We start from the raw sequence: 17,130 nt of genomic DNA, 5'->3' as shown, positions 1-17,130 counted from the left end.
CAAACACACACAAACAAAAAATCTATCGGATCTAATGTATGTAATCAAGTGGTGGTGATACAGAACTACGTAATAAGCTAAAACCCCGTTCGCAGCGGTGGAAGCCGGTGCTCGGAAGCTCCAACGGCCGCTACGAGTTTATGTTGCTGACCAAGCCGTGGGACCGTTCCTCGCTGTCGCATCTCCTCCAGCGGCAGGGCTCCGAGCATCGGAGAGTCCCACTCGGTGCCGTGTGTGCATGTGTGTGTGTGTGTTGTAGTAATAAAGAGAGAGAATGGGAGAAGGAAGTTTGTGTGAGATGGACCTGGTCACCACAGACCCAAATCTTCTCAGCTGTTAGTACTGTCATGCTACACTGTCTCTTCATGTGGCACATTATGTTTGGCACATTGTATGGGTCACTTCTTATATCATAACTAGAGGTCGACCAATAGTGGATTTTACCAATACCGATAGCTAGGTTGGGCCGTATTTGCCAATAACCGATTAATCGACCGATAGTATTTAGAATTGATACTGGATAAAAACAAACATGACACTCCAAGTAAAACAGTGCTGGACTTTATTATAAAAATAAAAAAACTGTATTGAACCATGAAAACATGCTAAATGAAATAAATATATAAATATAAATAAATATTGAAGTCAATAAAAGACATTCATTCAAACAAACAAAAAGTAATAAATAACAAATAAAACCAGTTAAACTCAACATGTAACTGTTTAACTGTACTTTTTCAAGCCAACTTAATGAATAAAGAAGACATTTCAAATAACAAAATTTGAACTTGTGAAACAGCTGAAACTAGTCCTTCCATTTTAATATTCAAAGTTTAGGAACTTCAAATTATAATGGAGAAAGAGTTGGTGTGCATGTTCTCCAGTCAGTCGACTCTTCTTGGCATCATAAATCATGCCCATTTCACTGAACACCCTTTCACTTGGCACAGTGGATGGTGGGGGACACAGGAATTTCTTGGCCAGAAGTGCAAGTGTTTTAAATCTTGTGTCATTTTTCTGCCACCACTGCAGAGGCATTTCACTTCTTTCAATGACAGGCTCTGACAAATAGCACTCAAGCTCACTCTCAAAGCTGTTCTTGTTCATCCCCCTTGACACAGCTGTGGCACCAAGGACCCTGGCATACAGGGTGTTCAGTAAAGTGGGCTGATGGATTCTTCTTTGCTTCTTTGTCTCTGGATCCAAATCCTCATCCTGCTCAGGTCTTTCTGGTGCAGGGCTCGGATCTTCTTCTCTGAGCTCGCCAAGCTGTTCTTCAGCTTCCTCCTTTAGCCATAGTTTTCCTTTCTCAACTGTTTCTTCAGACGCAAAGGCACGGGCCTTGTATCTAGGATCAAGGAGTGTTGCTAGGACCAGAACTTTTGTCTCTTCTGCTTTAGAAAACCACTTTGTCAGGCTGTCAAGCATGGTCTTGCGCAAAGTTTTGATCCCTACTGATGATGGACCCTCTGCCTGCAGCATCAGACACACTAGGGATAATGCATCCTGCTGAAGACTCAGAGTTGCTCATCTCCATTGTGACTTCTTCGATGGGAGCCAGTGTGTCAATAAGGTTACTGACAATGTCCCACTGTGTGGCAGATAAGCCACTGATATGGCCATGTTCACCAGCGTACACATTCAGTGCCCGTCTCTGTTCATACATTCTTTGGAGCATATGAAGTGTTGAGTTCCATCGAGTCGGGACGGCCTGGATGATGTTGTGCTTTGGGACACCCAGCTCCTCCTGAATGGTTCTTAGCCTCTGTTTGGCCAATACAGAGTGGCCAAAGTGAGTTGCACAGCTTTTAATATGGCAATAATGTCCAGGACAGCTCTCTGACAAGATAGGCCATCATGGATAATGAGCTGAAGGGTGTGAGCAGTTCAGCTTAAAGGAACACGCCGACTTATTGGGAATTTGCTTATTTTTCGCCCCCACGAGTTAGACAAGATTTGTTACATACCCCCTTCTCATCTCCGCCGTAGTATTTAAACGCTGTCTGACGTCTCCAGATATTTAGCCCAGCACAGATCCTGCAGTTAACTGGTTCCAACTAGCCAACTGCTCCAAAATTGTGACAAAAGTGACAAATATCCGCCCTAACATGTTCCTGTTTACATGTTGTGATTTCATTAGCGTGGTTACAAAAATCTACAATGACACGCCATCTTCTAACCCTAAACAAAACGGGGAACTATATTCCCAGACAGGCTTGCTGCAAGCATATCACCTGCTCAAGTACTATATTCTTCCCGCTTGAGAATATAGTTCCCGGTTTGTTTACGGTTAGAAGATGGCTGTGTCTCATGTTTCGTTGTTTTTTGTACACGCTGTGACTCTACAAATCACAACATGTAAATAGGAACATGTTGGCGTTATTTTGTTACTTATTCGGAGCAGTAGGATTACTGGAACCATTCACCTGCCTGTTCTGTGATGGGCTGATGCCGCTGGAGCCGTCAGACAGCTTTACAGCACGCACTGAGATGAGAAGGGTATGTATCGACTTGTCTAACTCTGGGGGTTACGGTGAATAAGCTAAATTCCCAATAAGTCGGCGTGTTCCTTTAAATCAGGAAGTTCAGCCAGTTTCATTCCTTTTACCATGTTTGCTCCCCCATCTCTTAGGACAAGAACAACACGGTCTGTTGCAATATCCCAATCTTCCAACATGTTCAGGAAGGTTTCTTGAATATAAGTGGCTGTGTGTGATCCAGTCATGGGCTTGACATTTAGCACCACTTGCTTTCTAGCCCAGTCCTCAGAAATGAAATGCCCAGTTAGGCTCATCATGGACTCTGTAGTTCCAGACCAACAGTCAGTTGTGAAGGCCATGAATGGGGCCTTGTCCTTCGTCACTACACGTTTCACTTTTGTCAAAACTCTGGAATATGTTTCATCAAGCATTTTTGTTCTGTAGAACTTCCCATTTTTAATCTGGTACCTGGGTTCCATAAGGGACATGAGCCTCTTAAATCCAAGGTCTGAAACCACTGAAAATGGTTGGTTGTCAGTGACAATCATTTCAGTGATGAAGACATCAATTTTGATAGACCTTGGATCTGTATCCTTCCACCCTGTCTTGCTTTCAAACAGTTGAGGCACTGTTGGCTGAGAAGGATTTTTCATACCCCTTTTTCTGCTAGCCTCTTCATGGACTTCTGGATGAATATGCTTCAGATGACTCCACATGTTCGTAGTATTTTTACCTGTAGATGTTGATGCCCCCATGCTGATTATTTTGTCACAGATATTACACTGTGCTTTCCCTGGCGATACTTCAGTAAAATACTCCCAAACTGGCACTTTCTTCAAAGCAGTTGCCATCTGAAAATAATTTAAACATTAAAATATGTCAAATGTGTGTTTCTTTAGCTATAACACTTTGCAAGTCCAATTTGTTAACAAGGATTTATTAGCTAGCTTACATGAACTATGAACATTATTATGCATATAACTTTTTTCAGCATGTATTCAGATTTGAGCAATACAATTGCACCTTGATCATTCATCATAGTGCATTAACTATGGTTAACAAATAAAAACCTAATTAAAAAAATGTATTAGTAGGCTACATGTGAATTAACAAACAAACAATACTTATACACAGTTATTATTTTCTACAGTCAATCTATGAACATAATTTTTTTCAGGACAAACTGGGCTATTACTAGAATATGTGTGCTGCAGTGAGGTCACTTTGATGTTAAAAAAGGTTTTAGGACCTTAAACTGAAATCGGTCAAAAACGTTAGCTTTGTAAGACCATAGAGCAGGGCCGGTTCTAGCCCTTTGGTTGCCCTAGGCGAGATTGAGTTTTGTCCCCCCAGTCTCGCATTGCCAGATCTCCGCAGCGCTGTGTCAGAGATAGAGTAGCAATGTATGTTCATTTTAGTTTCTAGCTTCCATGTAAGTTAGATGGCACCAACATTTGGTCTAATCATAACTGGTCTGGCAACCGAAAGGACAATTTTTTGTTTCCAGATTTGTGTGCATGGTGACTTATGATGGGGGGGTCTGGGGGTCCACCCCCTGAAAATTGTTTGCATTAAATACTTCATTTCCTGCATTCTGGTGAATATATATGCACTTTTTTTTTTTACCTTTTTCTGAATCAATTTATGCTGGAAATAACTTTATCTAAAGGCAAACATAGATTACAATCCAAATATAAAAACATAATGGAATATTTTGCAGTAAGGCTCTCAGGCATTCTGTATTGCTTTAATCTATTTATTCTCCTTTGGATCGATGTTTCTAATTATATCTGAGTCAGCACACATGTAGCCTAGCATCATTTACTCTTCCCACTTTTGCTTCTTTTGTTGAGGAAGTAACCACCTTAAACGTGCATATTAAAATTATTCACCTGAATGATATATGAATTAATTTTAATGAGTTAATAAACCCCTTGACTGTAATATTTCAGATGCGTTTGAGCAAGATTTCTGCTCATTTTCAAAACTTTGTGCACATTCAAAATACAGTATATCTCATTTGTATTCTCTGAGGTTTGGAGGAGTTGTAATATTGTGAGAAAAATAAAGTGATAATGCAATAGGCTACTACAAGAATAAAGTCACTATTTTTCAGAAAATAATTCACCTGCACCATAGTCTGCTGTGCATTACGTGATTGCTCTGCTGATACGGTAGATCTCAGACCTGCTGCCAGACACAGAGCCCCGCTTTGGACGCTGGTCTCTGAATGAGACAGTTTAGGGAAGTGGCTGTAGTAAAAGTACAAGTAAAAGTGTGACTGAGGGGGCGCCCTAGGATGATCATGTTTAATAAACACGTTTTATTTCACTTGTCGTTCTAATTCTATTATTAATGGGAAGTAGACCTAAGGGCGACACGGCGCCCCCAACACTTTTGACGCCCTAGGCAATCACCTAGGTCGCCTATAGCAATCGCCGGCCCTGCCATAGAGCATGTGTTCTATAAATGCCATGACGAAATTCAAAGTGTAAATATACGCAATGTATGTCGAAAGCCCGTGGAGCCCCGCAGGCTGCCTACTAGCTACGTCATCTCAGCCTCGAAAGCAAACAAACATACTGTGCTGTTCTTCCTCTACTAATGCAGCATCTATTCAACAAATTAATAACTTTATAATATGACAAAATGCACTGTATACATACCTTTTTGCTGTCGATGCTTTAAACGAGCATCTGATGTCAGCCTTCTCCGCACAGCATGTGCAGCGCGCAGTAACACATGTCGAAAATAAACAACACAAGGCATCAGTGATAGTTTTTATTTGGCCTCTAGAGGCGCTATTGTAATGCATGATGCCAGCAGACCCTTCTCAGCTCTCTGTACTGTGTAATGAATGACAGCGCGCGCTTCTCAGCCGCTCCAGCAACGGACGCAACCAGGAAAAACTATCGGTATGGATTTTTGCCGATAACGATAGTTCCACCAATCAACTATCGGTGCCGATTAATCGGCAAAACCGATGAATCGGTCGATTTCTAATCATAACAAGGTAATACAATGTGTAATCAAGTGATGACTGATTAACAGTAGGCCTAAATGCTAAATGCCCTAATAGGCATACCTGTTGATACTACAACAATGCAAAATATAGGCTCTTAACCTTGCAGTTTTGCACATATCATGTAAGACTCCATTTCTCCATTTCTTTGCACAAAACTCTCCATTTAACGGTTTATTTAAAAAAAAAAATTTCCCCGGACCCCCCTAGGGAGAGCCCCCACACATAACAAATTCCAATTTAACCCCTGCTTGCATGCATGTACAAATCACCAGCAGCACATATTGTGCTAGTACTAGTATTGAACTACAAGCAGCAAGACAGTTGCAAGCCTTTAATTAGAGTTATGTAAAGCTTTTGATGGGACAGTTAGGTCCTAGAGATGTGGTGACAACAGCTGCGCAGAGGGGGCCCAATTAGATTTTTTTGTCATGGGGCCCAAAATTCCTGGGCGCCCCTGTGTGCAGGCTCAGAGACAGTGAAACACATCCTCATCCAATGTAAGAACTATTTTCTACAGAGGAGAAAGCTTTCAGACACCTGGAGCAGCTGGCCTCTGTTCTTTACAATCTCTTCTCAACTTGGATGACTGGACTAAGATGGAAAAGCTAATGCAATATCTACGCAATATTGGACTGTATTAAAATATAAATAACTGTTGAAGACTGCTAGTAACAAACAATAGATGGCAGCAATGCGCCATTGCCGCGTCTAGTCTGTCTAATTCTAGGAAGAAGAAGAAGAACAACAACAAGACGTGAGCAGTGCAGCAGAAAGCGTCTGTTAAATTTCTGTCCACAGGTGTGTCTGTGTCCGCGGTCAGTGTGAACGGAATGGTGTCGGTCCCGGTGTGGTGACCGGCCGCGGAACCAGCTGATAGACCGGACCGCAGTCGGGAGAGGAACAACATGGCCGACGAAGCTGCTTTCCAGTTTTTACACAACGAAGTGATACAATACATTTACAAGTCAGCTGAGAGCGGAGAGACGGTAAGAGTTCTCCTCGGCATCGCCATGACTCGGATAGATGGTGGTCGGTTACAGTATAATTAGTAACGTTAGTTCTCGTCTGTCTTTGATTCAGGAGAATGGGAGACATATCGCCAAACTGGAGAATATGGGATTCAGGGTCGGCCAGGGGCTAATAGAGAGGTAACAAGCTAACTGCTGCTAACTGGTTCTGGCTTTAAACTCCGACAGCTATCTGTGTACACACACACACACACACACACACATATATATATATATATATATATATATATATATATATATATATATATATATATATATATATATATATATATATATATATACTACTAACTGTTGTGTGTATCCCAGCCTGATATCTGTTCTTCCTCTGTGCCATAGAGCGCCATTGTTGTTAATACACCTCTGTGAGCCACTGTTCACTAGCTGACATGTTCCTTCGTCACCATGAACACACACACACACACACACACACACACACACACACACACACACACACACACACACACACACACACACTGTACTTTATTCTGACTCCACCCCGCACACACACCGTCCTGCTGACACAAACACTCACTAGAAAACCAAAGGTGGAGAAATGCGCTGTTAAAAATAGTCTCCAAATAAATGCATTATTTCCTGCTGTTTGATTTATGTTGATTTAAAAACTACAGTGAGCAGCTGTTTAAAAAGGAGAGTGAATGACACTGCATGATATGTTCTAAAATGATTAATTGCACATTTTACCTCGATAACGATAAATGAGCGATAATACATTTTTAATTTTTTGTGATTTGGCAACAGACAGTGTTTTTTTTTGTATTTATTTTCTTGTATAAAGTTTTAAAAAAACGTCTTTTGCATGATAAAAATGTAAATAGGCTATAGGCCTACAATCTATTTTTTAAATTGCTCATATTATGCTTTTTCCCCTTTCCTTTGTTGTATTATTATATCTTTGTTCTGCAGGTTATAGGTTTACAAAGTTAAAAAGTCCAAAGTCCCCCCCAAAGGGACTTACATCTCCAACAGAAACCTGTTCACAAACTGCTCCAAACAGCTCTATTGTAGTCCAGCCTTTACTTCAGAGACAAACGTGCATCACTTTAACACACGTTATAATGCTCGCCTAGCTGCTAGCGTGGCACGCCCTCATACTCTGCTTCTGACTGGCTAGTAGTCCTTACCTAGGTACTATCAGGGCACGCCCTCATACTCTGCTTCTGACTGGCTAGTAGTCCTTACCTAGGTACTGTCAGGGCACCCTCATACTCTGCTTCTGACTGGCTAGTAGTCCTTACCTAGCTACTGCACATGTGCGACTCCCAACAAAGATGAAACAGAAGTGTGATGCCTCACTCTGTAGCTAAAACAGAGAGCTCAACACACCGGGTGAAAAGAGGAGCTGCAGCAATGTGCAGTACAACAAAAATATGGTGTTTTTGGAAAATTAAATCATGTCAGCCGGTTCTGATATAACTTCTAAATACAATTATGAACCTCAAAATGAGCATAATATGAGCGCTTTAAAGCTTTAGTGCGTAACTTTTTGATATTAATAAACGTTACATTCAAGACATTGCCAAATATGTTGCGACCAAGCTAATTAAGAACATCAGCTCCAAACAACTCTCTCTCTGTATTTGTCAGTATGGCTATGCTCAGAAGATTGTGGCGTCCGGCGACTTTCCGGCGCAGAATCTCGGGTGAAGATAATTACCTCTTCTGAAGAGTCCATGTTTTTTGTAATCCTCCGTGTCCTCCTTAGCTGCTAGCAACTGCATCAAGGATCACCCCCGCGTGCGTGATCACGGAAGGCGCCGACAGTTTTGTTGACATTACTTAGAATTCCTCATGACGCACTATAGCTTAAACTGCTAATTAACTTGTTAGTCCTAACTTTGAACCAGCAAGTTGCGTTTTAAGCTCCTCTTTTTTTTTTTTTCTGCTTGTGGAGAGCTACGGGACACATGAAACTATATCGATGAGGACCGGCGTGTTAAATCGGCCGCCCGAGAGTACACCAGGCAGACACACCGCTGACAACCTGCAGGTGGAGGCGCTGGAGACAACCTGAGACCTGACGATTGGTTAACATTTAATTTCATTGTGCTTTCTTTTGGAAGGCTGGCTGCCAAAAATGGCCACTTACTAGCTCATTACTTAGCCGGAGTTAAACGCTAGCCATTAGTAAACGGAAGGTAGTGGCCAGTGTCTGGTGTGTGCACCAGTGTTTGTGTGTGTGAGTGCGTGTCGGCCCGCCCCCGCATTTAGCGACTGGCGAGTGTTAATTTTGGACCCTGCACACGCGGTAGAATGTTTTAAGGAGAAAGTAGGCCTATCGACAGGGAATATCATAGGGAAAAATAAGTTGATAACAGCTTCAGAATTTCGATGTCGATGCATTTTCGATTAATCGTCCAGCCCTAATGACGCTGTAGATCTGAGTTTCCGTTGTCCGGTCATCTCCGGTCAGAATGGCCGGTGGAAATAATTCCCTCTGGACAATTTGAATTGTGTTACAATAAACAATCATATTTGTAGACTGTAGCGTCTGCGATAAATGAGAAACTATACGTCACGTTCTCACTCTTGATTGAATGCAAAAGACTACCGCAGATTTACAACAAACGGCGACAAGCAAGCAGGGAAGTCAAAGCCCAAGCCCTGGCGAAACAGGGAAATATTGTGAATTACTTTATACAACCAAGCAGCATAAACATAAATCAAGCCAAGACGTTGCCAGCGAGGACGAGTCGGCACCAGCTACAGCCCCTCTCATTAATGTCTCAGACGCAAATTGAAATGCCACATATGATGACAGCCGTCTGCGGTTGTGGAGGCTTGACTTTGTCAAAAACCTGTGAGGTTCTTATTAGGGATGCGCCGAATCCAGGATTCGGCCGAATATCAGGCTTTTTGACGGGTTTTCGGAATACATAGAATACATTTTTTTCCTCAAACCCTACGCTTGCACAACGCGCGCTACACTAGTCGCCATAATGACGGCGCCGTTGATTACGGGAAGGTGTTTACATAGGTGGAGCGTTCAATGCAGTAGGCTGTGAGAAAGCAAAAATGGAACTGGTGAGCAGAAAAAGTTGTCGTTTGGCAGTACTTCAGTCAAAAGAAGACCATTCAAGTCGAGCTACGTGTTCAATTTGCAATGCCGATTTGGCTGGTGGTGGCGAGGACCCTAACATCGCCGCCGTTAAAACATTTGCGTATGAAACATCCGAAAGAATATGAGTTGTGCATGAAGGAATCTCCAGACAGAATCAGAATCAGAAATACTTTAATAATCCCAGGGGGAAATTATTATTTAGCAGCCAAAGTGCAGCAACTTCAGGTACGGCAAAGGAAGGACAGCCACAGCTAAAAACCTGTGTTAACCAGACGACCATTACCAGCTTCATTACTTCATTAATGTGTTTTATTGGTTTAATGGACTGAGGATGGGAGTAGGATTCGGTATTTCGATTTCGGATTCGGTAGAATCTTAACCAGTGGATTCGGTATTTGGCCAAACCCCAAGAATCTGTAGCCGGTAGCCTGCGTGAAGCCCGTCTCCAGTGTGCCAGCAGAGAGAGGCTTGTCCCTGCAGATCTGCATCAAAACAGCACAGCGGCGTCAGGCAGAGGCTGTATGCACATCGCGAGTTGCAGAGATACTTTGTTTGTTTTTTTTACAATTATTTTGATTCTAGTCGGCACTTAATACTAGCCAGTTTGTTTGTACTGTAGTTTGTATTGTTGTATTTCCTCAGCCTAGTGAATGGAAAAGAGGGCTATTTAAATTCAGATTGGCACAATTATATGCATTGATTTAGTTCTTTTTTTCTTTGGGGGTAGCCTTTATTTTGATAGGACAGCAGAAGATATGAAAGGGGAGAGAGAGGGGGGAATGACATGCAGCAAAGGGCCCGCTACGTCGAGGAGTAAACACACATATATATATATATATAATTCTACATCCCTTGATGATTATATTCTTTATAGCCTGCCTATCAATTGTTTTGAAGTGCAATAAACGCAGAAAATATTTTTCCCTTTTGACCAGGTAAAATGAAACCTTACAGGTCACATGACCGGCACCAATTTTTTTTTCTGGTGGAAACTCTGCTGCTGTTAGGGCTGGGTATCGTTCAAGATCTTTCAATCCGGTGCCAATTTCAATACCTCAGTTTCGATACCGGTTCCTAACGATACTTTTTTCGATACCATATGTTTTAAAATCCATTTCAACGTCAACAAAAATACTTTAAATACAAAGTTTTTATTTTCCACTTTAATTGTGAATCAAAACAGTTATCAAAATTAGAAAATTCTGGTAAAACTGCTCACTCAGAGTAACATTAATAAAAGTGCCTTGCCTTGCAAGCTTAACCTGTCAGTCAGTCACCAGGGCAGAGAAACCACCATTGTGGCTGCTTGTCTAGTAAGAGGAAGTGTAACATCAACAGCACCGCGACTGCTTTCGGCTCGCCATTAATATCATAGGCTGTATGATGAGCTGTAATATCAATATCACGCTGTCTGCGTGAATTTATGATAAACTGTAACCACACTTGAAACCAACCGTGACTCTCTGTGACTTCAACAAAACTGCAGACAGTTTAGTGTGTGTGTGTGTGTGTGTGTGTGTGTGTGTGTGTGAGCGCGGCTCAGTGTCAATATGCAGAGAGGACAGATAAGCTTGCGCTTACGCGCTTAGACGTTTTTGGAACCGAAATTTGGCACCGAAAGATAAATAATTTTTCGATACTCATAGGATTGGAGTATTTTCTTCGATACTATAAAAGTATCGACGTTCGGTACCCAGCCCTATGAACAGTAGATATATCAGTCCTTCCAGAAAAACGCAGAGTTTTTTTGTGATTGTTGCGGGCAAAAATCCTTGATTATGCGGCACGTTTTCTTAAAAAATGCAATGGAATATGCGGGATATTTATGCAATTTTATGCGATGAAATTGCGGGAACTTGCAAAAACTGCGGTTTGATGAAAAAGAGAAGAAAAAAAAAAGTGATTTTTTTTTTTTTTTTTTTTTTTCAACACCCTGCTTTTGGATGATGTTCACGTCGCGTAATTACGTCACTTCATAACGTTCCCATGGCAACAAGGGAAAATGGCTCCTCTTGTGTGAAGTAAACGCAACATTTCATTTCAACTTTCTGCTAGGATGTGACTTTTTTCCAAGCCCCTCATGTTTGACGCGGAAATCTGCAATTTATGTGGTGAAAGTGCGGCGTATTTGAAAAAATGCGGCCCCCGCATCAATATGGGGACTTTGGCTGATTATGCATTGAATTATGCGATCGCATAATCACGTTTTTCTGGAGGGACTGATTTATAAATTCCCAGCAGTGCTGAGCGGTGGGACTAAACACATTCAAGAAGCATTTTTTTTTATTTTATTTTTTTTATTTTTATTTTTTTACACAAACCGTGTCAAGCTTCTGGACTTCATTTGAACAAGCGTTTCTTTTTCCTCTTCTCTAGACTAACAAAAGACACAGCACGGTTCAAAGATGAGCTGGACATCATGAAGTTTGTCTGCAAAGACTTCTGGACCTGTGTGTTCAAGAAGCAGATCGACAACCTTCGGACCAATCACCAGGTAACGGCTCGTGTCCCTCGTCCAGCAGGTTTGCATCAGTCTGTCCTGCTGGATGGACATCGCGGGTGTAAAGCTGTCACACATTCTCCTCCCTCCCACCTATCCTGCTATGCCAAAGCTATTTGCTCGCTGATACAAACAAGCCCTCCTGCCCCAGAATGTGAACTTGTGCAGCCAGGCCATACTGTGGGGCTGGTCTGTTACCGTGGCAACACAATGTACCGTGAGCCTGCTGCGCTCCATCAGGAAATCTTTCATGTTCACATGACGTAATCCACTTGTGGGATACATGTGGGATACTTGTGGGATACATATGTCAGCGTTTAGTATGTTTGCCTAGTCTTCTGTGCTGATGCGTGTTGTCATTTCTTTCTTTTTTTTTCAGGGCATCTATGTTCTCCAGGACAACAAGTTCCGCCTGCTGAGTCAGCTGTCCGCTGGGAAACAGTATCTGGAACACGCCCCAAAGGTGCTCTGCCCTGGTCTCATCAGACTGTTTCACTCCCTTACTGGGTTCTGTTAGGATGTCTCTCTCCTTTCTGTGAGCCAGCTGCAGACTCCCACTCAGGCGTCAGCGGTGCGTCTCGTGTCGCTTAAATTGCCTCCTCGACTCCTCCGCTTGCCTCCCTTCCTCACGACTTAGTCCCTCCCACCGAGGAGGCACGGGAGAGACGCGAGGAAATCATTCGGAGGAGAGAGGAATGAGACGTCCTTTCCTCTGAAGCGTCACATGAATTGGTCAGCTGTTTGAGGCGGAGTTAGCATGGCTTCCAGGAAGGCTGCTCTCCTATATCTAGTAAACCTAGCACCAGTGCACAGACAGCTGTAGCTTGAGTGCCGGTTATTAAGTATCTCCCTAAACCACTTCTTTTAATATTGAGCATCTCCGTGTCAAATCACTCTTTATCTTTTATTAAATGTTTGTTTTGTGAAATTGTATTTTTCCAACATGATTCTTGGTTCCCAGTACACCGCACCCGGTATTTCCTGCCCCCTTGTTTCAGCATCATACATCCATAAAACGTACAAATACAACAACACAATCATTATTACAAGGTCTCCTTGGGTTTTCCCACGTCAACTTTTGGCTTCAGCCTCTTTGACAGTGACCTTTTTACCTGACAACAGGCCTTTATTTCTGCAAGCATTTTCCACCAATCAGGACACTGCATACTGCAAACAGCCATGTTTCCTTAATCACAGACTTTAACCATCACTCCTCAGTGAACTGCCTCCTAGTCTAAGATCTTTTTCTAGTTAAGGAGCCAGTTATCATTATGGAGTTTCCATGTTTTTTTTCAGGAGTTTGCTCACACTAATACATGTAAAAAATATAGCATTAATTCAGTAAGATAGTGAAAATATCGAAGAAGAATAGGCGTATTAGGACTAAATACATTTTATTTAATTATATTTAAAAATGTAGTTGATGACACAGAGCGAGCGCTCCAGCGGTCCTCTCACTTCATTAATAAGTCTCTGACTTTAAACCCCTTTATAAAAACGGCTGCGCTCAGGCCACGGTCAGTAGCCTAGCAACTTGTATTGTTTAAACGTCTTTTGACAAGGCGGCTGCATCATCAGGAGCTAGAGCAAGCTAGATTTGGACATGAGCGATGGCGAATCGGATCAGGGCGAGATCAATGACCCGTCATTTTCATCTGAGGATGAGGAGAGCGCAGCGCGCCCGTATCATGGCAGCGCCGCCGCCGCCGCCCTCAGACGCTGATGGGAGAGGAGTCAAGCAATACACATCCTAGTTGGACATAACTCATGTAACGTTAGCAGTTTCTAACGTTAGCTTACTGCACGAGCTATTGTGTTCGATCTGTAGCTAATGAAAGAGCCTAGAGATGATAAACTGGCTTTTAAATAGTTACTTTGTCAAGGTATTATTATTATTATTATTATTATTATTATTATTATTTTTAAAAAATATATAATTGCGAGTTCTGACCCTGTTGCAACAGCGGGTAAATTAGCTATTTTTAGCCTACTTTATGAAAAACAATAATTGCCCCCTCGCAATTGTTACTTGCCCCCTTAGCCATTTGCCCCTGGCGCGGGGCCTGCAGTACGCAGCTACAGTCTGCCCTGTCTCTCTGCTTCTCCAGCACCAGTTCAGGTGCAGTTTAAACCTCATTTACACTTCAGCTTACCCCCCCCCACACACACACACCCTCCACTGGTCAGGATGTGTACAGCTGAGAGCATAGTGTCTGATGTCTCTGTCTCCGTCTGATGTCTCTGTATGATTTCTCTGTCTGGCTGTCTGATGTCTCCTTCTGATGTCTCTGTCTGTCTCCTTCTGATGTCTCTGTCTGTCTGATGTCTCCTTCTGATGTCTCTGTCTGTCTGATGTCTCCGTCTGATGTCTCTGTCTGTCTGATGTCTCCGTCTGATGTCTCTGTCTGTCTGATGTCTCCTTCTGATGTCTCTGTCTGTCTGATGTCTCCGTCTGATGTCTCTGTCTGTCTGATGTCTCCTTCTGATGTCTCTGTCTGTCTGATGTCTCCGTCTGATGTCTCTGTCTGTCTGATGTCTCCTTCTGATGTCTCTGTCTGTCTGATGTCTCCGTCTGATGTCTCTGTCTGTCTGATGTCTCCTTCTGATGTCTCTGTCTGTCTGATGTCTCCGTCTGATGTCTCTGTATGATGACTCTGTCTGTCTGATGTCTCTGTCTGTATCTCTCTGTCGGTCTGATGTCTCTGTCTGTCTGTGTCTGACGTCTCTGTCGGTCTGATGTCTCTGTCTGAAGTCTCTGTCTGATGTCTCCATCTGTCTGTCTGTCTAATGTCTCTGTCTGTCTGATGTCCCTGCAGTATCTGTCCTTCTCCTGTGGTCTGGTGAGAGGAGCGCTGTCCAGCCTGGGGGTGAAGAGTATCGTGACTGCTGAGGTGTCCATCATGCCTGCGTGTAAGACATGCATCACTCGTCTATCATCCAATCAGAGACAAGAAAAGTGGTTGTAATGTAACGTTGATGGACAATTGCGCAGCTTCAATTTCCGTCCACTAAAAGTACTGTTTATTTACATGGAGTCTGGTGGAGTTTGGTGATCTTCCTCTTTAACTAAAAGGTCTATCTCCGTAGGGATCCTTTCCATAATGTTGTCAGACACTTAGAATAATAATCTGAGCCTGTAAGCGGCAAAAACAGAACTTTTAGTGGACGCTGACTGATGCTGAACATTTGTCCTGTAGGGTTACACTGCAGCCCAGTTCACTGCTGCAGGTTCTAACTCAATACTGGACACATTTCAAAGATTGTTGTCATTTAGACACCAATGCATGTCCAGGCTGAAAAATAACAAAATTACTCTTTAATGATTTACTCCTTTAATCACCAGGACAGCATGAAAGGGGAGATAGAGGGGGGACATACAGGAAACCTGCCACAGGTCGGATTCAAACCTTGGGCTCCTGCGTCGAGGAATAAACACACACACATATCCATCTATCTATCTATCTATCTCTCTATCTCTCTATCTCGTTTCAACATCGAATTGATCGTTAGGGGCCGAAATAGTGATTAAAATGTGACTGATTGCACTGCCCTATGGTGTACATCAGATCCCAGGTGAGCTACAGCTCTGACCCCGGAGCGTTTACTGCGTAAAGCCGACAGAATATACAGCATATGAGTAAATAGTCTGAGCCTGTCGGAGAGCTTTGCTGATGCTCTTTACTCTGCCGAAGTTTGTATTTGACTGCTGCAAAAAAAACGTAGGAACACGTTTACGCAGAAGGAAATAAGTTTCTTTTATTTGTGAATAAGTATAAAGTGAGGACTAACACATGCTTTCTCTCTCTGTTCTTTGTGTCTCTGCAGGTAAATTCCAGATCATGATCCAGAAAATGTAGCGACTAGCTTAGCCACACTAACTCTGCACTCTTCTGCCTTCATATGTTCTTGCATTTTTGTCATTAAAGGGAAATGCGTCCATTTTTCATCATTAAAATATTCTCCTATTAACTTTAAATTGCAGTTACAATTTCATTTATGATTGACAAAAGTTATATGAATAACCCTTGATGCCATGATGATTATTTCTGAGAATGATTTTATGTTATTTCTTTTTATATAAAGTCTGAGTCATTAAATGAATGTGTAAGTATTCTCATTATGGAAGGTCTGTGGCACCCTCTGGTGGCACAGGTAAAATGTCAGTTTGAAATGATACTGAGTAAAGTGTGAATCCATTTTAATAAATGATCAAATGTATTGAAGTATCACTAAGTTTGTTTGGATTCATTGTTTACAAATAGGATTGGTATTGTACCTGACAGTTATTTCTAATTAGAGTTCTAGTGCTTTTCAGAAACTAATTTTATGTTTAAGCAGAGAGAGAGAGAGAGAGAGAGAGAGAGAGAGAGAGAGAGAGAGAGAGAGAGATCTCTGTTGGTTCTCCAACAACAGCAGTGACCATAGTGCTAGTTTGTGTCTTTTAGCTCATAGCTTTAGCGGCAGACTGTTACGTCCTGCTGTTGGAATCCTCTGCAGTGAAATACAGTCACACTTTTACACCGTTAAGCTGTCAGCATTTAAACCGTGTTTAATCCACTTACTAGCTGACGTTACCAGGTGTAACGTGTTAGTGTTTACTAGTGTTGCATGCAGCGATGAGTCTGTTGCCTCTAACGTGGGTTTCGGAGCATCAGAGAGCAGCACAGGCATTTAAGTGGCACCGTAGTGAGGAAATCCCGTTGCTATTTCATCCGGTGCCATATTAGCAATTTTAACGTGAACAGAAAATTGCGTTGTCTGTATCTTTTCACGGCAAACGCGACTGTGTGGAAAGCGGGGCAACCAGAGGCCATGAAACGGTTGCCAGTTGACTCAGTCTGGTTGCCAAGGGCAACCGGGCAACTGTTACTGTCGAGCCCTGATGGAGAAATAAAACTCACCTTGGAAGATAACATGCTTTTGGTCCTATTTAGAACATGTGATAGTGGTGCACTTCAGCCCCTTGTGGCCGAAATGAGTATTAAAACAGCAACCTCAAAAAACATTCACCTGACTGT

The 17,130-nt window shown here is 42.4% G+C and overlaps 1 protein-coding gene and 1 pseudogene across 2 annotated transcripts; one reads left to right on the top strand and one right to left on the bottom strand.

Annotated features, from left to right (window-relative positions):
- Window positions 1-819: 819 nt before the first annotated feature.
- Window positions 820-3,331, bottom strand: LOC120558542 (annotated as a pseudogene).
- A 2,892-nt stretch (window positions 3,332-6,223) lies between these two features.
- Window positions 6,224-16,338, top strand: trappc6b (trafficking protein particle complex subunit 6B). 2 transcript variants are annotated; one of them, XM_039801130.1, is made up of 6 exons: window positions 6,226-6,491; window positions 6,586-6,653; window positions 11,989-12,106; window positions 12,492-12,575; window positions 14,929-15,022; window positions 15,938-16,338. In XM_039801130.1, the coding sequence occupies exons 1-6, from the start codon at window positions 6,411-6,413 to the stop codon at window positions 15,967-15,969; spliced, it is 477 nt and encodes a 158-aa protein (XP_039657064.1). In that variant the 5' UTR covers window positions 6,226-6,410; the 3' UTR covers window positions 15,970-16,338. The 2 variants fall into 2 exon arrangements, with proteins under 2 accessions (XP_039657063.1, XP_039657064.1); XM_039801129.1 differs by lacking the exon at window positions 15,938-16,338 and having other exon boundaries at window positions 6,224-6,491; window positions 14,929-15,093.
- Window positions 16,339-17,130: the final 792 nt, after the last annotated feature.

This window comes from Perca fluviatilis, chromosome 5, assembly GCF_010015445.1.
Source record: "Perca fluviatilis chromosome 5, GENO_Pfluv_1.0, whole genome shotgun sequence".
Lineage (NCBI taxonomy): Eukaryota > Metazoa > Chordata > Actinopteri > Perciformes > Percidae > Perca > Perca fluviatilis.
This window is presented reverse-complemented; position numbering and strand designations above follow the sequence as displayed.

Excerpts from the sequence above, each read along its gene's own strand:
- trappc6b (XM_039801129.1), top strand. The coding sequence starts at position 6,411 with ATGGCCGACGAAGCTGCTTTCCAGTTTTTACACAACGAAGTGATACAA. Across the intron at positions 6,492-6,585 it reads CAGCTGAGAGCGGAGAGACG|GAGAATGGGAGACATATCGC; the intron begins GTAAGAGTTCTC and ends TCTTTGATTCAG. Across the intron at positions 6,654-11,988 it reads GGCCAGGGGCTAATAGAGAG|ACTAACAAAAGACACAGCAC; the intron begins GTAACAAGCTAA and ends CCTCTTCTCTAG.